The following is a 20,176-nucleotide window of genomic DNA, read 5'->3' as shown; positions in this document are numbered from 1 at the left end:
TATACGTGGCATCTTTCTTCTGAGGCTCTGGATGGGCTTCCCATGTACCATCAATGGGTAAGGTTGCTGGCAACATTTGGTAGAAAAGGAAACTGAGGTTCAGTCTGGTGCCAGGATTTATATAGGCACTTGGACAAGAATGGAAATCTTCTAATGTTACATCCTCTCTATAATGTACTCAGGCTTCCTTCTGGTCTGATTCCAGCTTCGAGCAGACAGTTGGCTGAAGGATGCAGTAGATTATCAGACTAGAATCCAAACTGGAAAGCTCAAGGACTTTGGCTTGTCACTTTCTTATTTAGGCCAAGATCCAAGCACAAAAGCTGCCTCTCAGTCCCGAGGCAGAAACTCTTGTCATGTTAGCTTCATTTGCAAGCTTCTCTCTTATAGTACATAAAGACGATTGTCATCACCCTTCTTAGGACTGAAAATTTAGGTTGCTGTATCAACAATCTCAGGGTAGGCTTTAGAATCAGACAGTTGACTTAGAATTCTGGTTCATCATTTAGTGACTAGCTAACACTGGACAAGTCACAACCCCTCTCTACAATCAGAAAAGCATCTTGAAAGGTGGTTGTGACAATTATAAAAGAGGGAGCAAAATGTATAGCATGAGGCCTTACAGTAGAAGGTCTGAATAATTTAAAAAAATCTTTTGATGTAATTGGTACAAAAAGCATCCCCTGTCCCTCCACGGAAGAAAATCTGAAAGGCTTATTCCTGCTCTTACAGCAGTCTTCTCAATCAAACGCTTTTTCTCTAGGTGTACCTCTTCTGGGACACCAAAGCACAGGTGCCGGAAAGCACCCCGCTTCTAAGCTCTCTGGTCCCGTGACACAGACTTCCGCACTTGCCCTGGCCCCCACTCTCCTTTTCCCCTCCATTCTGCATCACTCCCTCCCCCCGCCACACACCTCCTTGAGAGCCCCTAGCGCTTCAGACCGCCACATCCACGCCTCATCTGCTTTATGAGCCAAGGAATGCTGCTCCTCTATTTATTAATTACAGTTAATATTTATTGAGTGTTTTATTATGTCCCAGGCACCATTCTAAGAGCTTTATGAATCCGCCCATCAACCTTATGAGGGTAAATTAACTACCTAAGAGAGGTTAAGTAAGTTGTCCAAGGTCACACAGCCAGTTAGTGACAAGGCCAGAATGTGAACTGAGGGTCTGGCTCGACAGCATATCCCCTTAAACACTGCATGACAGATGCTTATAACCTAGCTTACTTCTAAAATGGCTTTAAGGATAGCAAGCCTATCCTGATCAAATACAGTGACAAAAGTGAAAAACATTTTATTTTTGAAACATTTTTCTTTCTCAGTACAACTTCTTAATAGGTAGCTTAGTGGGGAACAATATGCGTTTCTGATTGAATTTTCTATTTAAAATTAAAGAAAAATCTTTTCTCTAAAAAAGAATAAATAGTTTTTATAGTTTACTTCCATCTTACATAGACTAGTTATAATATTCTATTGATTCCAAACCACTGACTCCCTGGCACATTCTGTACGTGCTGGGACGGGCTTCTTTCACTAACAAAGTGATTTTGACTCTACGGTAAGCAGTGAGAGGACCCTGCAGATCCTGTAAGATGGGGGTGCTGAGGCTAACAGAGGTCACACAACTTAATTAAGACTATGCCTGGAAGTGGAAGTAGAGTAAGAACAAGAGACTAGATTTCAAAACTTTATCCATCAATCCTTACAGCTTTTCTTTCCCAGTAGAGGAAAGTTGCACCTTATCCTGAAAGAAAAAAACCCCAAAACCCCAAACCACATCTAATTTAGAATCACAGCATACTGTGGAATACTATACAGCAATTAGGAAGAGGTAAATTTATATATGGAACAATTTATGGATTGATGCAACATATGCAGTATTCTCTATGTGATATATTGTTAAAATGATAAAAGAAAAATGTAGAACACTGATGACACTTTGCTACCATTTGTTGCTAAAAGGGGGAAATACGTGTGCAACCCCATGGACTATACAGTTTATGGAATTCTCTAGGCCAGAATGCTGGAGTGGGTAGCCTTTCCCTTCTCCAGGGGATCTTCCCAAGCCAGGGATCGAACCCAGGTCTCCCGCACTGCAGGCGGATTCTTTACCAGCTGAGCTACAAAGGAAGCCCAAGAATACTGGAGTGGGTGGCCTATCCCTTCAGGGGATCTTCCCAACCCAGGGATTGAACTGGGGGCTCCTGCATTGCAGGCGGATTCTTTACCAGCTGAGCCATCAGGGATCCCAAATGTGTGTGTATATATATATATGTCTTTATGTGGGTGTATTCATGCACATATACAAAATATGTTTGCATATGCTTAGATGATCCCTGGAAAGATACCAAAGACACTGGGAACAACTGTTGTCTCCCGTAGAGGAATTAGGGGAGAGAAGGGAGGCTAAAAATTTTCATTATACTTTGTTACCTGAAATTTTTTTGCATATCTAAGTGTTATATATCCAAAGTCTATACCAATATTCTAACAAATTAACAAATTAACTTGTTATTCAAATAACAAGAAGTCAACAATTTGAGACAGAATCCACTACAGAGTTCCAACGTGCAGCGCAAGGCCCATAATGGGTGATGAGTCAATACTAGGTGAATTAATAAAGGTCAATCTGGTATGGATCAGGTATACCCTCAAAGACTTGACAGTGTAGTGGGAGAGACAGACATCAATCATTCATTTGGAAAAATAGATAATTATAAACAGAAATATATGCCATGAAGAAAAAGTAGTATGCTCTATGATGGAATATAACTGGGGACCCAAGTGAGGGATGGATGGGGTTGAGGCAAGGACGGAACAGGGAGACCACAGGTGGCCTCTATCAAGGTGACATTTAAACTGAGAAGAAGGATAAGAAAGTCAGCCAGAGTACAGGAAAGAAGGAACTGCCTGTGGGAAAGCCCAGAATGAAGCAGGAATGAGGGAGAGCTGGCTGCTGAGATCAGTCTCCACATGTTGTTCCTTTAAGTCAACTGGGGTACAGAGGAGAGGAATGGCCAAAATTCACAAATCTGAAACTCTAAAGAGAAGGCAAGAAATTAACTCAATTTTAAAGAGGCTTTCTACACAGCACTAGGAACCACCCTACGCTGCCTCCAGCCAAGAGTATGAAAATGGTCAGAATTTTCTAAAACCTGATGACTGACCAGTGATATTGACAGGGTCAGTTGCTTTATATACAAAACAGCCTTTGCCACAGAAAAGGCCTTACATTTCCAAGCCGTTTCCAGTACTGTTCCTAATTTAGGAAGACAACAGTTTAACAGATTAAATATTAATCACAGAGGGCCAAGCAGGATGCAGACTCTTTACCAAAAAGCATGAAATCAATCATTTCACCCTGGGATTATACTTCTGGCATGAAGGCTGAGGTCTGCTTTGGAAAACAGTCACTTCAAATATGCCTAGGGAGGCCAGACCACTGAGCGTTCCCAGACACAGGCCTAGTGAGCATGTGGCAACGGACAAAAGCGGACACGGAGCGAGGAGGCCAACGTACTGTTCTCGCGGACCAGGCAGAACTCCCAGGCGCTCTGGCTCTCCAAGGTGCTCTCCAGGTCCACGGCGACGTTGGGCTCGCTCTGCTTCTCCAGGCGGTACTGAGGGCCTGGAAGATCAAAGGGGCAGGAGGAGGGGAGGAGGCTGAAACAGTGAACTGAACATTGAGAAAACACCACACGCCGGTGAAAAGCTGATAACGCATTAGGAAAACACTGATGTCTGCTTGGGGTCTAGCTATCCAAGGTGGAAGAGTATGAGTTTTTTCCCCCCACACGGTTTCACATACTTGTCTGTTCTATTATTGGGTCTACTTTTGTGCAGTTCTCCCCTAAACGAGATGAGAGGTAAAAGGCTTTTGAGTTGGACTGACTTGGAACCGCCATTGTAGCTACAATGGTTTCCCAGATAGAAGCAGGTACCCTTCCCTCCCTGAATCTCTGTTTCCTGATGTGTGATGTGGGAACACATACCTTGAAGGGTTATTGTGAAGATTAGAGATGACACAGGAAAAATACTTAGTAATGTACCTGCCTCACAGGAGGCACTCCTACAACATTATAATTATTATATGATAATGAATAATCAATAACAAGCAGAATAAAGTATGCTTAGAACTCAAATATGATGACAACCCAAAAATGCAGAAAAATTTTTAAAAAGCAGATAGGGTTAAAAAATAAAGTCTAGGTTTGGGGGTTATAGTGACAGAAGGATAGTAGTTGCTGATTCATGTTTTTGTTGAAATATTTATGAAAACACAAGAGGCATAGGTTCAGTAATACTGAAGACCAGGAATATTAGCTATCCTTCATCTCAAGGGGGTTCTGAAAGATCTTAAAACACTGGGGCATTTTATACATTTATTCATGTATTTCTTTGTCAAGCCAAATGACAACCTTGTTCTTCTCAGATAACACCTAACGATCCAATGATTGGATTCAAAAGACTGCTCCTGTTGTTGTTAATGGGTATTGAAAAGATTAGAGGTGTAAGAAACTGTCTGATTATTTTGACTATGAAAGGCATGTTTGGTCAGACAGGAGGTGGGAGATCTGAGGAAGCGCCAGAGGCCTTGCGGGGCTCCCAGGCGGAACACGTATTTTTAGATATGTTCCTCAGCTGTCGTCATCTTGTCAATTATTCACATCCGACACCTCTCCTTCATCAGTCTGGAGGCATTTCACTCATCTCAAGTCATTCCTCTCCCACGGTCTAAGTTCATCCGCAGCACTGTAGTTGGAGTTCAGTTTCATGGTATATTTGATCTTTTCTCTAACTGGTATTTCACTAGCATTTCTACTGATTATCAGAATTCTTACATACATTCAGTCATTTTTTACACTACTTAGAGGTTTTAAGCCTGCCCTAAGTTAACAATGCTCAAGACGCATACAGCTATTTAAGGATATGCATGCTCAGAAGTCTATACAGTTCTTATAAATTCTAGTACACTGTATTCTGGTCAAGGATGCATTGCAGTTCAACATTCTACACAGTTCAATTTCAATTCCAAAAACATGAAGCGAATAAAGGTATGGAAATACAGATAATTCTCAGTTTCCGTGAGCCACCACCTGGCAGTGCCAATGTCTGTCAATTACCAAGCCTGCCTGCTGCTGTCACTGGATGCTTTCACACTCACTGGTGGAAAGTAGTCACTGCAAGTCACACTCAGATGAGCTTGAAGGAAACTTAGCTGTTGACAGAGTCCTAAGATCCCTCTCCCCTGCCCCCTCACCTGCCGCTGTCCCCTCCCTAACACCCCTCTTTCACAGCCCTGGGCAGCTTTGGCCTATTAGAGAGAAGAGAGCCACCCCTAGACTTGGGGAGCTGCTTTCTAAAATACTGGCCTGTTAATTTCACACATCCCTGGTATTTCCCAGCAACACAGTGCATACACACTGACATTCGCTCCTATGAATTTACAGTGAAATCTGGGTACAAAGTTTAGTTGTAATAACTCATTTTTTTAATGACAGTCAAATGTGGGAATAACCCAGATCTAACAACTGGTGGCTCAGATGATAAAGAATCTGCCTGCAACGCAGGAGGCCTGGGTTCGATCCCTGGTTGGGAAGATCCCCTGGAGAAGGAAATGGCAACCAATTCCAGTAGTCTTGCCAGAACTCCATGGACAGAGGAGCCAGACGGGCTACAGTCCATGGAGTCGCAAAGAGTTGGACACAACTGAGCAACTCTGAGAGTCCAACAGGGAGGCTGGCTAAACAAAATATTGTGAAATACCATGAAGATATTAAAAGGGATGTTGCAAAAGTATTTGATTTTATCAAACATGTTTATAATATGCTAGTTTATGAAAAATTATAACACAACAGTTGTAAGATGGTTTTAATGGTGAAAAATATATGTAAAGTAATGGGGGGGTGTACTGGAAGGTTACTTCCAAAAGGTGAACAGTGACTACACTGGAGAGTGCAATAATGACTGTTTTTATTTTTCCTTAGTGGTCTCCTGTAGTTTTCAAATTTCCTGTAACAACTTAAATAAAAGCTATTTTTATTTATCATTTTAAAAACAGTATATATACTTGTAAGTCCTCCAGTTTCTTACTATGCCATTTTTCTGAGGATACTGTAACTCCCACACACTGTGGCATCTCCAATAGGTCTTTCATTTGCGATACTTTAACAGAAACTAGGTATTATCTGTTTCTTTAGATCAATGCTTTCATCTTCAGTAACCCTGTAACCTGGCATGGTCACTCTGAGCACAGCATATAGGGTTTTGGGTGTCCAGGGCTATTTGCCTACCTGACAAGTAGATAGTAAGCAAGCCACCCCCTTCCTGATTCTGGAAGTCAAGGCCTGGCAGCTTCAGGGTGTATTTCAGGCTGGTCTCCTTTATACACTTTTTCCTTTTGATCTCTGTGGCTGCCTGGGAAACATGAATGAGGGAAACCAGGGGAGGCAGGGAGTACTAGGAAGGGTCCCTTACTGCTAAACACAGGTCCCTGCATCACTCTCTAAGCCGTAAATGCCATCATTCCATATTTACTTCCTTGTTTCTTGAGTTCTGTAGATTTTTAATTTGTTTCCTAAAAGTTGCTGGAGGACTTTCTCCTTGAGCCTAGTATCATGATGATTCTAGATTGCCGCATGGCCATTATATACCAAGCACTCTGCATGTTACCTTACTAAATCCTCACAGCAACTCTGACAGGCAGATATTACTACCCTCATTTGACAGGCTGGGACCCTGAAGCGAGGGATCAATGCAAGCAGTCTAAGATCACATAGGTAGGAAGCAGGATGGGGGAATGAAACCAAGGGTCTTTGGCACTAAAGCCTATGTATTTTTGAAGCTTTCTTCGTTTAACAAACTATAAATGACTGACCTATATTAAAAAAAAAAAACCACAGTTTATACCTTAAATATATATTTTTGGTAGCTCTGTGGATTTATTTGGGTTCTAAATTATTTGTGGTTTCTATACACTCATTTCTACAATAAATGATCTGAAATAATTATTTTAGTGAAATCCACAAATGCTATATCCGGGTTCCTTAGGAATACAGGACAACCTTATTTTGCCATCTATCCACGAAGATCCTCTCCCCATCTTTCTTAAGAATATTCCTATGTATGTCTGGTTTTTTAAGTAACTAAAATGTCGAGCATCATCCTTTGCTCTCGGTTCTCCAGGGTCTTCCACAAAAACTAAGAACAACTTGCTAACTCACTTCTGAATCTGGCAAAGGACAGATGGGTCTTAACTTTGCGGAGGGGAGGCTAGTTAAGCTTAGATGAGACTCCAGATCTGGATCCAAATAGAAAACTGCCTATTACAAATCTAAATTTCTCTCATGATTCTTGCCTGAATGCTGGATGAGACAGCTCATGGAGAAAGACCATTTTACACGTTTTCCTCTGAAAAGGCCAGACTGATAAACTCTAGGTCATACTGTGTAATGAGAGGCAGGGGATACATGAGAAGCAATATAGCCTCATGATGAAGGGCATGCACTTGGGGCCAGATTGCCTCGGTCTAGTCCTGGCTGAGAAAACGTAGCTCTGCGACTTTGGGCCAACTTACTTAACCTCTCTGTTTCCTCATCTATAAAATGGGGATAATAATAGCAGCTACTACTTTATAGGCCTGAGGAGTCGGTAAGTTAATAGTTATAAAGCAGTTAGAACAGAACATTAATAGTGTTATTTAAGCTTCCACCACGGTCATCCACATTATCAGACTTTTAGAAGAGATCATAACAGAAGAGAACAAGGTCTACCATGTACTAGGTACTGTGGTCGGCCTTTCATATATATACCTCATCTCTTTCACTCTTGATTATCTTAGGATGTAAAGAGTACAAATTCCATTTTATAGAGGAAGAAAACATGACTTACAGAGGCTAAATAACTTGCTCAATGCCCACAGGAAGTGGTGGAACTAGGCTTCATACCTCAGACTGCCCAGGCCTGCAGTCTACACATTACACACGGACGTAGTTGAACTCACTTGTATGTTCTTAATAAATGTCTGTTGATGATAATCAAGATTATAACAACCCAGACCTACTATATATCAAACACTAGTTTCTATCAAATGTTAATTTGATTTTCAGGCAGCTGACACAGGAGGAGAGGAAAAACAGCAGCCAAAAGCCATTTTATAAAGACAAGCTGTGAGGTCAGTTTCCATTAACATACTTTTGCCAAAGAAGTGATTATATAAAAATATGAGGCTCTTTCACACCAAACGTGACATCGTTTTCAAGGCAACATCCACCCTTTGGAAAGAGGTTTGTAAAATGTCACAGCTGTGTATGGAGCTCCATCCCCTCTCCCTCACAGCAGAGGACTGCAAAAGGAAGATTGTAGGAAGCAGTTACTCTGCAGAGACGAGAAAACCTGCTTGGGCATTCTGATGATGTATTTATTGCAGTAAAACCATGTCACCGAATGGTCTAGGAACAAAATACTGCTCTGGGCACTTTGGGAGGGCTCCAAGTTATAATATCCAGGCAGGATTTTTATGGGATTTTGTAAACATCTTAGCATGTAAGTTTCAAAGGAAATCTGTAGTATCTGTTGGATGGTGGATATATGCTTAGTTCAGCTTCCTCGATGCTTTTTCTTTAATCCTCGCCTGAAATGTAAAAGCATTTGGCATATCCTTGCTTAACAGCTGAGGGCCAGCTGAGGGCTGAAATCCAACGGGAAGCAAGGGCAAAAGCCTGAAGAGTGAAAAGAGGCCACACCATCGTCACTATCATTCTGCATCTTACTTCTAAAGACCCACGGAAGAAACCTCCTTCAGACCTAGCAGGAAATGCTGTAGTTCCTCAGAGAAACTGGCGTGTTTGTACCTTGGGACAGTTTAACATAAATCTGGCAATTAACTGATACTATGTTCCTTTCTCCTTTGCCTATGAGGAAGCTCAGCACTAAATGTGTGATGACTGAACATGCATTTCTGGGTCAGTTCAATCTCCGGACCTTTGTTTTCCTTTTCTTTCAGGGAGTTTTCCAATTCATGCATTATTTTTTATCCCTTTAGTGTATCTATTCTAACTGCTTTTCAGATTGAAGTGGGATATAAATGAATTAACCTATCATTATTATTGCTGAGCATCAGAACAGGGTGAAGGCCCACCTATCTGGAGAGTGATAAAGGAAAAGGCTGAACATTTTTAGGGATGTGTCTTCACATTATTTTTCATTTGTTAGCTTGAAGAGCAGCTTTAATCTGAAAGAGCTGCTTGTAGCCAGAAAAAGTTAAGTATGAGCAAATAAGAGGAAGGGCTGGGTTTTCAGCAGAAAACTCTGGCATCTGTACCCTCTCACTATGCATTCTGGGGAAGTAACAATCTCTGCATATTGTACCTGAGAAGGGTGCTGTGAGGATTAGAGGGGTTCAGTGGCAGCCGCTGTTACTGTTAGAACAGGCTGGATGGAGCAGGAACTGCTGCGGGAGGCTTAGGCAGGTCCCTAGCCTCAGTCACAAGCTAACAGCCCTGTTAAGCGATGGTACAGGGTGGTGGGGAATGCTGGCTGGCATCAAGCAGACATCCGTATCCTTTCTCATGTGTGTCTGAGGTAGGAGTGCAGGTGGGAGAGCAGGCAGATCTATTTAAACAAGTTTGCTTTTAAGCTACAGGCAGCATTTGAGATTAGAGACTTGTTCAGCAGCCAGGATTCCTAAAGTTCCTTAGTCTCTGTGGTCCTAAGAATATAGTCTAAAAATGATGAGTACCTACCATCCCCATTGAACAAACCACGGCAGCACAGATACCAAAAGATATGTGATGTGGCCATGCCATCGATACATTCACCTAGCAAACATTTTAGAAGCAACAACAGTGTCCCAGACACAGAGATGAATAATTGGTGATTTCTGACCTCCTGCAGGCTGGGGAAGGTGACAAGACACGCATGAGCAGATAAAACTATCAAAGAGCCCCAGCCAGTGCTCTTCCCCAGGTCAGGACAAGCGCTGTGGGAATCCAGAAGCGGGGACAATGAACTGCTCCCTTCTCTGAGGGGGACACGTCTGAACTTAATCTTGAAGTGGGGCTGGGAGCTGGGAGAAGGGGGAAGCAGCGCATCCCTACAGAAGGAACAGAAAGTGCCAAGGCAAGAAGGTACTGAGAGCCCCTGCCTGGGCCAGAGGAAATTCAGAGGAGGAAAGGCCTAGGCTCTGTGCGGGTTCAAGGGGACGCTGGGGCTAGGAGGCTTGGCCCAGAATGTTGGTCAAAGTCTAAGCTCTCTCTTATAAGCAACAGATGCTAACAAAGCAGGGAAGTGACAGCATCAGCTTTATATTTTGGTACACTTCTCCTGGTGGCCCTCCCAACAGTGGGTTGAGAAGACTGGTGGCAGGGAGACCCCTATGAGGCAAGCTGTGCCACGCCTTGTCTGATCTGTGGCAGGGGCCAGCTGAATTCCGACTTCCTCACTGAGCCAAAGCCATTACCAACAAGCTGATGCTGTCAATATCCAAGCTCAGAACCAACATTAGCTATCCTAAAATGTTTGCATTTAGTGTCAGCTCCATCGCTTGTAACTCTTCCTCTAGGAGTGACTATAATCATTTTCTGTTTGATCTTAATATAAACACTGAATTATATGCAAGCGATAACCACTGTAGCTTATACCCACTCTGAGGCTTGGGTTGGATCATTTAGAATTTAAATAATAAGAAAGGAACAAGCTGACATGACAATAAGGTCACACTTCAGCCTCTTCTGAGCCAATACACAATTTGCTCTCAGTGAAACAGCCGAATATAATCAAATTAAATACAATTCCTATTACAAAAGAAGAAAGACCAAGGCTGTTCCAATAAACCAATTCTCCTGCCTAGTTAAACTGCAAAACCTTCAGGAAAGGTTTTGAAAGCATGACCCATCAGTTCTAATTTTTAAAACTTATCCTTTCAGTCAAGACTAGAAAAAGGCCCATTCCAACTTTTATCTTCACTACAAAGTGCTGTTATCTTGGCCTGATGTCAGGAGCTCTATCTCTCTTTCTGCTGACAAGCAGAGACGAGAAAGATAAGATTGGAAACGAATCTCACTTCTCTGAGTAAATAAATAATCAATACTCATCTAAATGTAAATGAGAAGGTAGCCCCCTCTGATAACAGCACTCTTATCAGAGAGCCAATTTTCTTCAGACATTTGGCCTCAACCAAATCACCATCATTCAGCCCCGGCCTAATGGCAAAAAATCGTAACTAAATTGAACCGATCACCAGAGATCAACTAAGTTCGGCCCTGGCCACTTCAGGTTCAAATGTTTGGGAATGCAATTTTGCCCCCATTAACTTTCAATAGCAATGAAGAACAGACTGGTCGAGGGGCCAATGTGGGCAATAAACAAGCCCCAGAAAGGGGGCTGGCCAGAGGATGAGCAGGAGTGGGTTTAAGTGTTCAAACAACGTTGTAACTGGAGCGAACCCCAAAACTGTGAAGAAAGGCTGCTACCATGGGGTGGGAGATAGCATGCTTTCCTATTGTCAAAGGCTTGGTGGAAACTGAGAAGACATTTAAACTTTATTAAGCTTTATGAACACAAAGGTAAATAAAGGGAAAAAAAGAGATATTAAAAAGCTACAGAAGCTAAAAATAACCTAAAGGTTGGAATGATCAATTTCCTCCAACTAATTTGTATCTGACTTAGATCTGACCCAGCAGTGCTGCACTGACCTGATTTTACTGAAATAAGACGCCGTCTACAAGACAAATCACTTTAAAACCACTGCACTGGGGTTTCCATTTCTTTGCTGCAAGACTCAATTCACTGCTGATGAGAGTATTGGGGAAATTATGACCATTATTGATAGGGCAGCAAAACCACTTTCACACAGTCGTCTTCATGTCGACAGAAAGCTTGCACCGAACCATTAATGAAGGTGTCAGCTAGAACCAGAAATTAAAGACAAAGACTGGGGAAGGACTAATTTTTAGAGCACGTTAAGGATACCGGACACACAGAAGCAGCAGCCATCCATCCTCTGAGGAGGAACAGAGTCTAAACAAGCTCCAGTTGAGGACAAGACAACTCTGCCTCCAAACGGGGGGGAAAAAGTGCTTCTTTTTGCCTGGCCCTGGAGTTCTGAGAGCATAAGCTCTCAATATTATTGGCTTTAACTCTTTCCCAGACAAAGGAGGACATGTCTGGTGTGAGACAATTATTCAAAGTGTAACCATCTTGATAGATCTGTTCTTGTTTTTTCGTGATTAGCAGTAATCTTATACCAAGATGTGTACCTGACTACTTGTATGTCCCAGCCAAAAAATTCATATGTATCCTGGCTCCTCTCGTACCTCTTCAGAGCAGTTCCTCAGGGCTAGGTGAGAGGCTGTCTGCCAGGGGACAGTAAGGTCACTAACTAGAACCAAAACTCACTGTTCAAAACAAAAAGAGACGAAAACAAAGTGTAACCCTCCCTGTTCTTGGTGTGAGCATCTAATCCTAGACAGTGGACATGGGGTGGTTAAAGTTTGAGTTTTGGAGTTTAAAAGACTTGGGTTAAAATCTCGGCTCTTTTACAAAGGCTCTGTGACACTGGGCAAATTAGTTGCTCTAAACCTTCGTGGAGTAACTGCAAAGATTACACAGAACACAATCTCTAGGATGTAATAAGCACTCAGTAAATGTCAGCTGTTGTACTGCTATGCAAATTTAAACAAAACCATCAATTTGCTCTAAATTTTAGAGTATAACAACAGTGACTGACACTGAGGACTTTCCTGGCCCTTAACAAAGTCCTTTAACTGCATTAGTTTTCTGAATCATAAAACTATGAGGCAGGCCCTATTCTAAAAGTCCATTTTACAGAGGAGGAAAACACGTAGAGTGGTTAAGCCACGTGTCCACAGTGAGGCCAGAAGAATCCAGGTGTGTGAGTCCAGGCTTGTGCTCTTAACCACACCACTATGCTGTGTTCCAGGAAGAGCTTTCTACAATCTTCTTGAATTTGGGGTTAGAAAAAAAGAATTGTAAGGTTGAGAGAATTTATCAGTTCAGAAAGGAGTGAAGACACTAGGTGGGAGACCAGGAGGAAGAGACAGTGGGCAGTGGGTCTCAAGGGGCTGAAACCGAGAGTCCCTCAGCTCTCACGAGGGCACCTATCTGCTGAGCGCTTAAAGCGAGCGCCATCTGCGTGCCCTGACTGTGTTGGGGGGGGGGGGGGGGCTCTTTCCAAGTTAAATGATTTACAGAGTCACTGCCTCAATCCACAGTTCTGAAAGTGTGATTTCTTCAGGGTTTAACTATACCCATTTCTAGTCTTGTTACAACTTTTTTATTGCGATAGAAAACATTTACTGGAAATATGTTACTGCTATTACCAGGTCATAAAATAAAAAGAAAAATAGTTTATGTATTGCCATCATTTCCAATCATCAATCAGAAAGTGCCAAGAGGAGGAAAGGAAAGGGCGTGCAGCTGAGATTTTCTTCTTTGTGTAGGAGAAAATGCAAGAGCACCATAATTCTTCAGAACAAATTTCTTCTTGAACACCCAGCCTCGCAGAAGGGCTCCTAAGAGGGGTCGGGAGGCACACCTTTGGGCAGCTCCCCTCCTCTCTGCAGCCCTGTCCGACTCCCTGTCAGAATTAAGAAGAGCTCTTTCATCCCAGCCTCTTTGGGGCGGTGTTCCTCTCAGTGCTCGGGGCAGGCTGTATTAGAAGCACTGATATCTATTTGTCATTGTCCTCCTCCGCCCCCTTGCCCCCAATCAGGGCACTCTGAAGATGAGGGTGGGAGGAATTTTTTAAAAAGCCAACTCAGGACTTCCAGGGGACCAGCGGTTAAGACTCCACGCTTCCAATGCAGGAGGTGCGGGTTTGATCCCTGGTTGGGAACTAAGATCCTACATGTCTCAAAGTGCAGCCAAAAGAAGGAAAAAAAAAACAACAAAAAAATTAAAAGCCCAACTCTCTACTCCCAGAGCTCCAACACAGCCAATGGGCTCTTTGTAGGTGCTCAGGGGTGGTGGTGGTTTCCTCTGTTAAACCGAATGACTGCAATAAGGTGGCATTTAAAACTGAACTACCCTGACCCAACAAGGGCTTCCCTGGTGGGTCAGTGGTGAAGAACCCGCCTGCCAGTGCAGGAGTGGCAGGTTCAATCCCTGGGTCAGGAAAATCCCCTGGAGAAGGAAATGGTCACTCACTCCAGTATTCTTGCCTGGAGAATTCCATGGACAGAGGAGCCGGGTGGGCTACAGTCAGTGGGGCCGCAAAGAGTTGGACATGACTGAGTGACTGAACAACAATAATGACCCGACAAAGGAATCTAGCCTAAGAAACATGACTCTGAGCACATGACGACGTGTGTTCAAAGATGTTCACTGTAGCGCTGCTTTAACACTAAAGAGTGCACACAATCCAAATATCTTCGAGTAGGAAACTAGAAAGTAAACATAGTATATCTGTACACTGGGATGTTATAGTGCTGTTAAAAAAATTAAGCTTAAGTTAGTAAGACATGGGAATATTACTTTGATATATTATTAAATTTAAAATGATACAGAAGGTATAGCACATGATCCATTTTAATAAAGTAAGACCCCAGCTACATATGTGTATTTACGTGTGTGTGTGCATGCATATTTGTTGAAAACACATACACGTACAAACATAATCTGGAAGGCTGTGAGTCAAACTGTTCTCACGGTTATTCTGTTAGAACTACATCAGGTGTAGGGTGAGGCAGTAGCAAAGGTGAAGGCTTTTGCTTTCTTTACAGACTTCTATCTTGTTTGGCTTTTTCACAGAGGGCGTATATTAGTAATACTACTGTCATTAGAAATCCAATTTTAAAAACTGAGGTTGAATAACTTTAGCGACGATTCCAGCAGAACCAGACTAGGGACGGAGGCCCCTGGAGGCTCCCTTCAGATGATGTGGGCTCAGTGGCTGCTGGAGAGCCGGGGGCTAAAATGGGACAGAGCCTGTTTAGCAGCTCCCGTGGTCCTAAGTCAAGCCATGCAGCGGGCCCCAGAGGTTTCTGGAGCTGCTCAAAGGAGCCGGGCAGCAAAGGTGAAGAAGAATGAAGCCTCTGCGGTTGGCTGCTAGTGCCCAGAGACCATTCCAAAGAGAGCCAATGACCACAGACCGAGGGTCACACTGCCCACGCCATGCCTGCCCTGTCCTCCTCATGGATTCCAGACAGTACTGTGGAAAACCAACAGGGATCCCATACTGTCTGTCTGGCCTATTCAACCCCCTCCTGGGGCATCCTGACGCCTTCCGCAGCTCAGGCTTTGTGACGAGGCGGGGTGTCAGGAGTCCATCCCTACAGCCGAGGGTAGGGAGAAGGTCTGATATGATTCCTGCTCTAGGTTCAAGTGTGTGTGTGTGTGTGTGTGTGTGTGTGTGTGTGTGTGTGTGTGTGTGTGTGTGTGTGTGTGTGTGTGTGTGTGTCCGTCCATCTGTCCAGCGGGTTCCCTAATGTGTGTGTGCGTGTGTGTCTGTCCACGGGATTCCTGCTCTAGGTTCAACTGTGTGTGTGTGTGTGTGTGTGTCCGTCCGTCCATCTGTCCAGCGGGTTCCCTAATGTGTGTGTGCGTGTGTGTCTGTCCACGGGATTCCTGCTCTAGGTTCAACTGTGTGTGTGTGTGTGTGTGTGTGTGTGTGTGTGTGTGTGTGTGTGTCCGTCCATCTGTCCAGCGGGTTCCCTAATGTGTGTGTGCGTGTGTGTCTGTCCACGGGATTCCCTGCAGTTGGGGGTAGGGAGAAGGTCTGACCTGATTCCTGCTCTAGGCTCAACTGTGTGTTTGTGTGTGTGTGTGTCCGTCCAGGGGTTCCCTGACCCCCAAACCATTTGAGAGGCTATGGTGTAATAGTTGTAAGCCAGACTGCTTGGGTTTGAATTTTCAGCTCTACCACTTATTAGCTGTGTGACCCTGAGCAATTTACACAACCTTCTGTGGCTGACTCTCACATCTGTAAAAGGGGGCTAATAGCAGAACCTACCTCTTAGAGTTGTTCCAAGGATCGGCTAAGTCACGTGCCTGGGTTGCCGCCTCTGCTTTCCAAGCAGCACTCAGAAAGACAGAGAGAGAAGCGGGTGTTTCTAGCTCTCCAGAGGGGGCTGCAACCTCTATGTCTGCCACACTGGTCTCATTTCCCTGTTCTCCACCTCCCACCTAATGACATAATAATCTGGAAACAGCCTCTAAAACTAGGCTGTTTCAACCCACTGTGCCTTCTGTCTGGAATGATCTCTACTTCACTCTTCCAGCACTCATGCTCTCCCTGTCGAGGAGTCAAAGTTCTGCTCAGATGCCACTGCCTGCCTCCTCTGTGAGGCTCATTCTAAAAAGATCTCTGGGTGGGCCTGTCTCTCGTACTTTCCACACACCCACTGGGTGGGGGGAACACATTTCCACAGTCCTGCATTCCCAAGATGGCTGAGGTACCAGGATGGTTGTCCTTGACGATGAACCTGAAGCCCACCCGGCCTGCCCACCATCCAGACCATCTGACTTGAAGCTCTATCTCCGTCGGACTCCAAAAGTCCCCTTTGGTTGGAGACTCCCAGCAGTGCCCCAAACCTGAATGGGTTTCCTGGGGATGGATGGAGCTAGGGTGGATAAAGCTGAGCCACTTGGCTGCTTTGGATACTGGCTGGAGAATAGAAGACCACCATTGACCCGGGCCAGTTCTACCTCCTAGTCAATCTGTTCCCTCATCCAGGCCCATCTTCTCTAGCCACAGCAACTGTGTCCGAACATCAGACTGAGAAGAGGTAACCTAAAACTTCAGAACATGGAAAAGGCTGGAAGTCACTGGACAGCAGCCTTTCACACATCAGCTCAGGCAGGAAGGGAGGTGCAGGGCCAGACACTTTGCCACCCTGGGAAGTCCTAGAGTCCATAATCTGTCCCCATCCAGCTGGTGCGGGTGTACTTCCCTTTGGAGAAAGGAGGCCAGATGTTACTTGTAAAAAAAAAGAAATATTTTTTCTTCCTTCAAATCCAGATATCACTTGTTAGAGAGAATGGAAACCTTTAACACTGTCCCTTAGCGTCCAATTTTTCAACCCAATCTGTTTCTCTTAACTCAAGTCACTGTGACATTACCAAATTTTACATACAGTTATCTGTTGCTCTGTAAAGAAATACAGATGGTTTTGTGGAAATAAACAGTCATTTATTTTAAACAATTGTAAAATAGTTTATGGAAACCAGTGGGGTAATGCATTCAAATAAATGCCAAAACTGGTTGATGGGGAGCCAGGGTGCTAAATCACACTGCTGAGGAATTCAGCTGTGGGGAACAGATAGTAAATCCAGAGTGACAGAATTTCCCGTGATGGCAAAGGTTTCTGACATTCAGTCCAGTACTCAAAAACCACAGCAGTTCAAACCCATTTTCCTTAACACGGCCTTGACAGCCAGTGAAATTAGTGAATTTAGTCACAAGCACCTAAGAACAAAAACAAAAGAAACAAACAAAAAGGAGACTTCATTTGTCTGCAGCCTTTTCTGAACCATATAAAAGCAGGGACTCCAACCTGAGTCAACGGAAAGCAAGCCAAGGGCCAACTGTTCTCAATCATCAGACGTTGTTATGATACAGTGAAATCTGGGGGTTCACACTCAAATCTGCTTACACCAGAGACTGGCTTGGGTGAATAACACCCTCTCTGAACCCCAGTCTTCTCCTCTGTAACATGAGAGTAATAGTTGCATGTACTTGACAGGCTATTGAGCAGACACGGTGAAGCCGTGACGGTGTTCTATAAACAAAACTGGTGCCCATGGCCCTGGTGGAAGGGGTTCTAGCCCTGGGAGGGACAGCAGGCTGAAGGTCTTCTTAGGGGTCTCCAGCAACTCCCCCAAGGAAGCACCACTGACAGTGGATGGCTTGGGCCTGCCTTTTGTGGGAAGGGAGAGAACTCTGAGCACTTTTTTGCTCCTAATTTTATAAGACAATCAACTGTAAACTTATTAACCTTCCCTTCTCAAACCTTTTCCTTGTAACTGGGTTTCCAATGATGATACCATGAGCCTCCCAATGAACTAACTCATTTGTTTGCTGAACATTTACTGAACTCCTACCATGTGCCATGCCCTGGGCTAGACACGACAGATGGAAGGCGAGGAAGACTGATTCTGGCCTTTGAGGGTCTGGCACAGTGAACAAAGCCCTTCGAGTTTGGAATACTTCTCCTTTAGCCCTCCTCCTTGTTGTTGACATTAGGTCAGCAGTTCCACAGACTCTATCCACTCACCAAGTCTTCCTGGCACGCTTATCACCCAGCCCAAGGCCACCCAAGCTGCCTCCAGCCATCCATCATCCTACCTTTCATCAGAAGGTGCTTTCTGGAGTCAAACTGAACGTTATCACTTCCATGCTTAATATCCTTTTCAGGGGTGGGATGAACTGGGAGACTGGGATTGACGTACACAAGCTATCACGTGTCAAGTAGCTAGCTAGAGGGAACCTCTGTACAGCACAGGGAGCTCGGCTCAGGGTTCTGATTACCTAGATGGAGAGGATGGGGGTGAGGGGGAGGGAGGTCGAAGAGGGTGAGGATATATGTATACACATAGCTGATTCACTCTGCTGTATGTTAAAAACTGACACACTATTGTAAAGCAACTATTAATAAACCCCAATTAAAAAAAATTCACAAGCTCCCCATGGCCAACTCTTCAGCCTACTCTCCAAACCGTCTATCCATCTTAATTTCTTGTTCCTCTATGTTCTCTGTGATCCAGCCAAACACATCTCACTATTTGGTGCACACACTTCATGGTCTCCCACCTCCACATCACTGCTGGGCCGTTTCCTTCACCCATGCTGCCTGTGCCTCCTATCTGTCAACTCCTTCCCCCCGTTTACGGTGAGCCCCCAAGTATAATCTGGGCTCCACAATGGGACAAGCTGTACCACTTCACACCTCTGGGCTCTGCTCCAGGCCAAGAGCTTTGCAATCCCATGCCAAAGTGCAAAGTCAAGACTTCCTTTCTTTTCACCTAGTGTTGGCCTTCCTGTCTCACTCAAGTGAGTGATCAACTGCTCTTGATCTTGGCCCAGCCCTACCCAGGACCCTGCCCCCAGGCCTGGTCCTACCAGGTTCTCGTGTGCCTCTCTGAAAATCCTGCTTGCCTTGATGCTACCCACCTGCCGGGATTTCCTTGTTCATAAATTACACATTTAATTTATGTGAACTCAATCACATGTGCTTGACAAAAATGAGGGGGAAAAGAAAGGGGAGACAAGACCAAGACAATACCTAAAACTGTTTGGAGAATTCTACTTGCTGTGACCCAATGCAGAGTGAGTGTGAGGCAACAGTTTTATTTATCTTTGCAACTACTGGACTTGGTAAATGTGTGATGAGTGACTAAATGAATTAATTGGGTAGATGGTGGTGTCTCAGTTCTCTAGTTCCCTTACAGTATGAGCCTCCTTCTGTGCCAAGTTTGACATTAGTATTTAAATATATGTACTTTTAGTTTTCATCTGTTCTAATGCTAGAGAAAAAAGCTAGCTGTATTTCAATTCAACGAAAAACCACAGAAGACTGGCCTTTGACAGGAGTTTTTCAGAATCTTTTCCCTAGAGGTCACTTTGACAGTAGGATTTTTGCTTACTTGTTGCCTCTGTGACTTCACCCTGTGAGGACAGGGCCTGCACCGCTGTCCCGGATGGTGGGCATCATCTGCTTCCTGGGCCAGGCTGCCTGTGGTTCCCCCTTGGTCGTGCAGTCCTTGGGTATCGACCACCCTGCTCACTGTTTTGGGGAGTCGGATCCTTCAGAGATGGGCTCCATCTGCCAATCCAGTTCCTCTCTGCCTGTCCACCTTCCTTCTAACCACCTCCGTACCAACCAGGGCTGTGCTTTAAGCCAGGACACAAGCCTTAAGTAAGCACTTTTCTTATCGCTAGTATCCTGTCTGGATCCATAATACCCGAGTGGGCTTTTGTCTCAGTATCTTCAATTAGATGGGTCAAATGCCAGCTCCACCAAGCTTTAAGATCCTGGGACACACACAGACACACACACACACACACACACACAGACATACACAGGACTACTACTCAGCCATAAAAAAAAGATGAAACCCTGCCATTTGCAACAACATGAATGGGCTTTGGGGGTATCATGCTAAGTGAAATAAGTCGGCCAGAAAAAGACAAATACTGTACGATTTCACTCATA

The 20,176-nt window shown here is 44.2% G+C and overlaps 1 protein-coding gene across 6 annotated transcripts in view; it reads right to left on the bottom strand.

Annotated features, from left to right (window-relative positions):
• The window catches only part of MAPKAP1 (MAPK associated protein 1), a 229,363-nt gene that overhangs the window by 53,376 nt on the left and 155,811 nt on the right, over positions 1 to 20,176 (bottom strand). For 5 of the 6 annotated variants that reach the window (XM_065928444.1, XM_065928447.1, XM_065928445.1 and 2 more), the window contains one exon: positions 3,526 to 3,633. The exons of the other annotated variant lie outside the window; for it this stretch is intronic. In XM_065928444.1, coding sequence (XP_065784516.1) covers positions 3,526 to 3,633 — 108 coding nt within the window. The remainder of the gene's footprint in view (positions 1 to 3,525; positions 3,634 to 20,176) is intronic. 6 annotated transcript variants of the gene reach the window in all.

The sequence above is a fragment of the Muntiacus reevesi genome, chromosome 3 (assembly GCF_963930625.1).
Source record: "Muntiacus reevesi chromosome 3, mMunRee1.1, whole genome shotgun sequence".
Lineage (NCBI taxonomy): Eukaryota > Metazoa > Chordata > Mammalia > Artiodactyla > Cervidae > Muntiacus > Muntiacus reevesi.
Note: the sequence above shows the minus strand (reverse complement) of the source record. Positions and strands in the feature narration are given on the sequence as shown.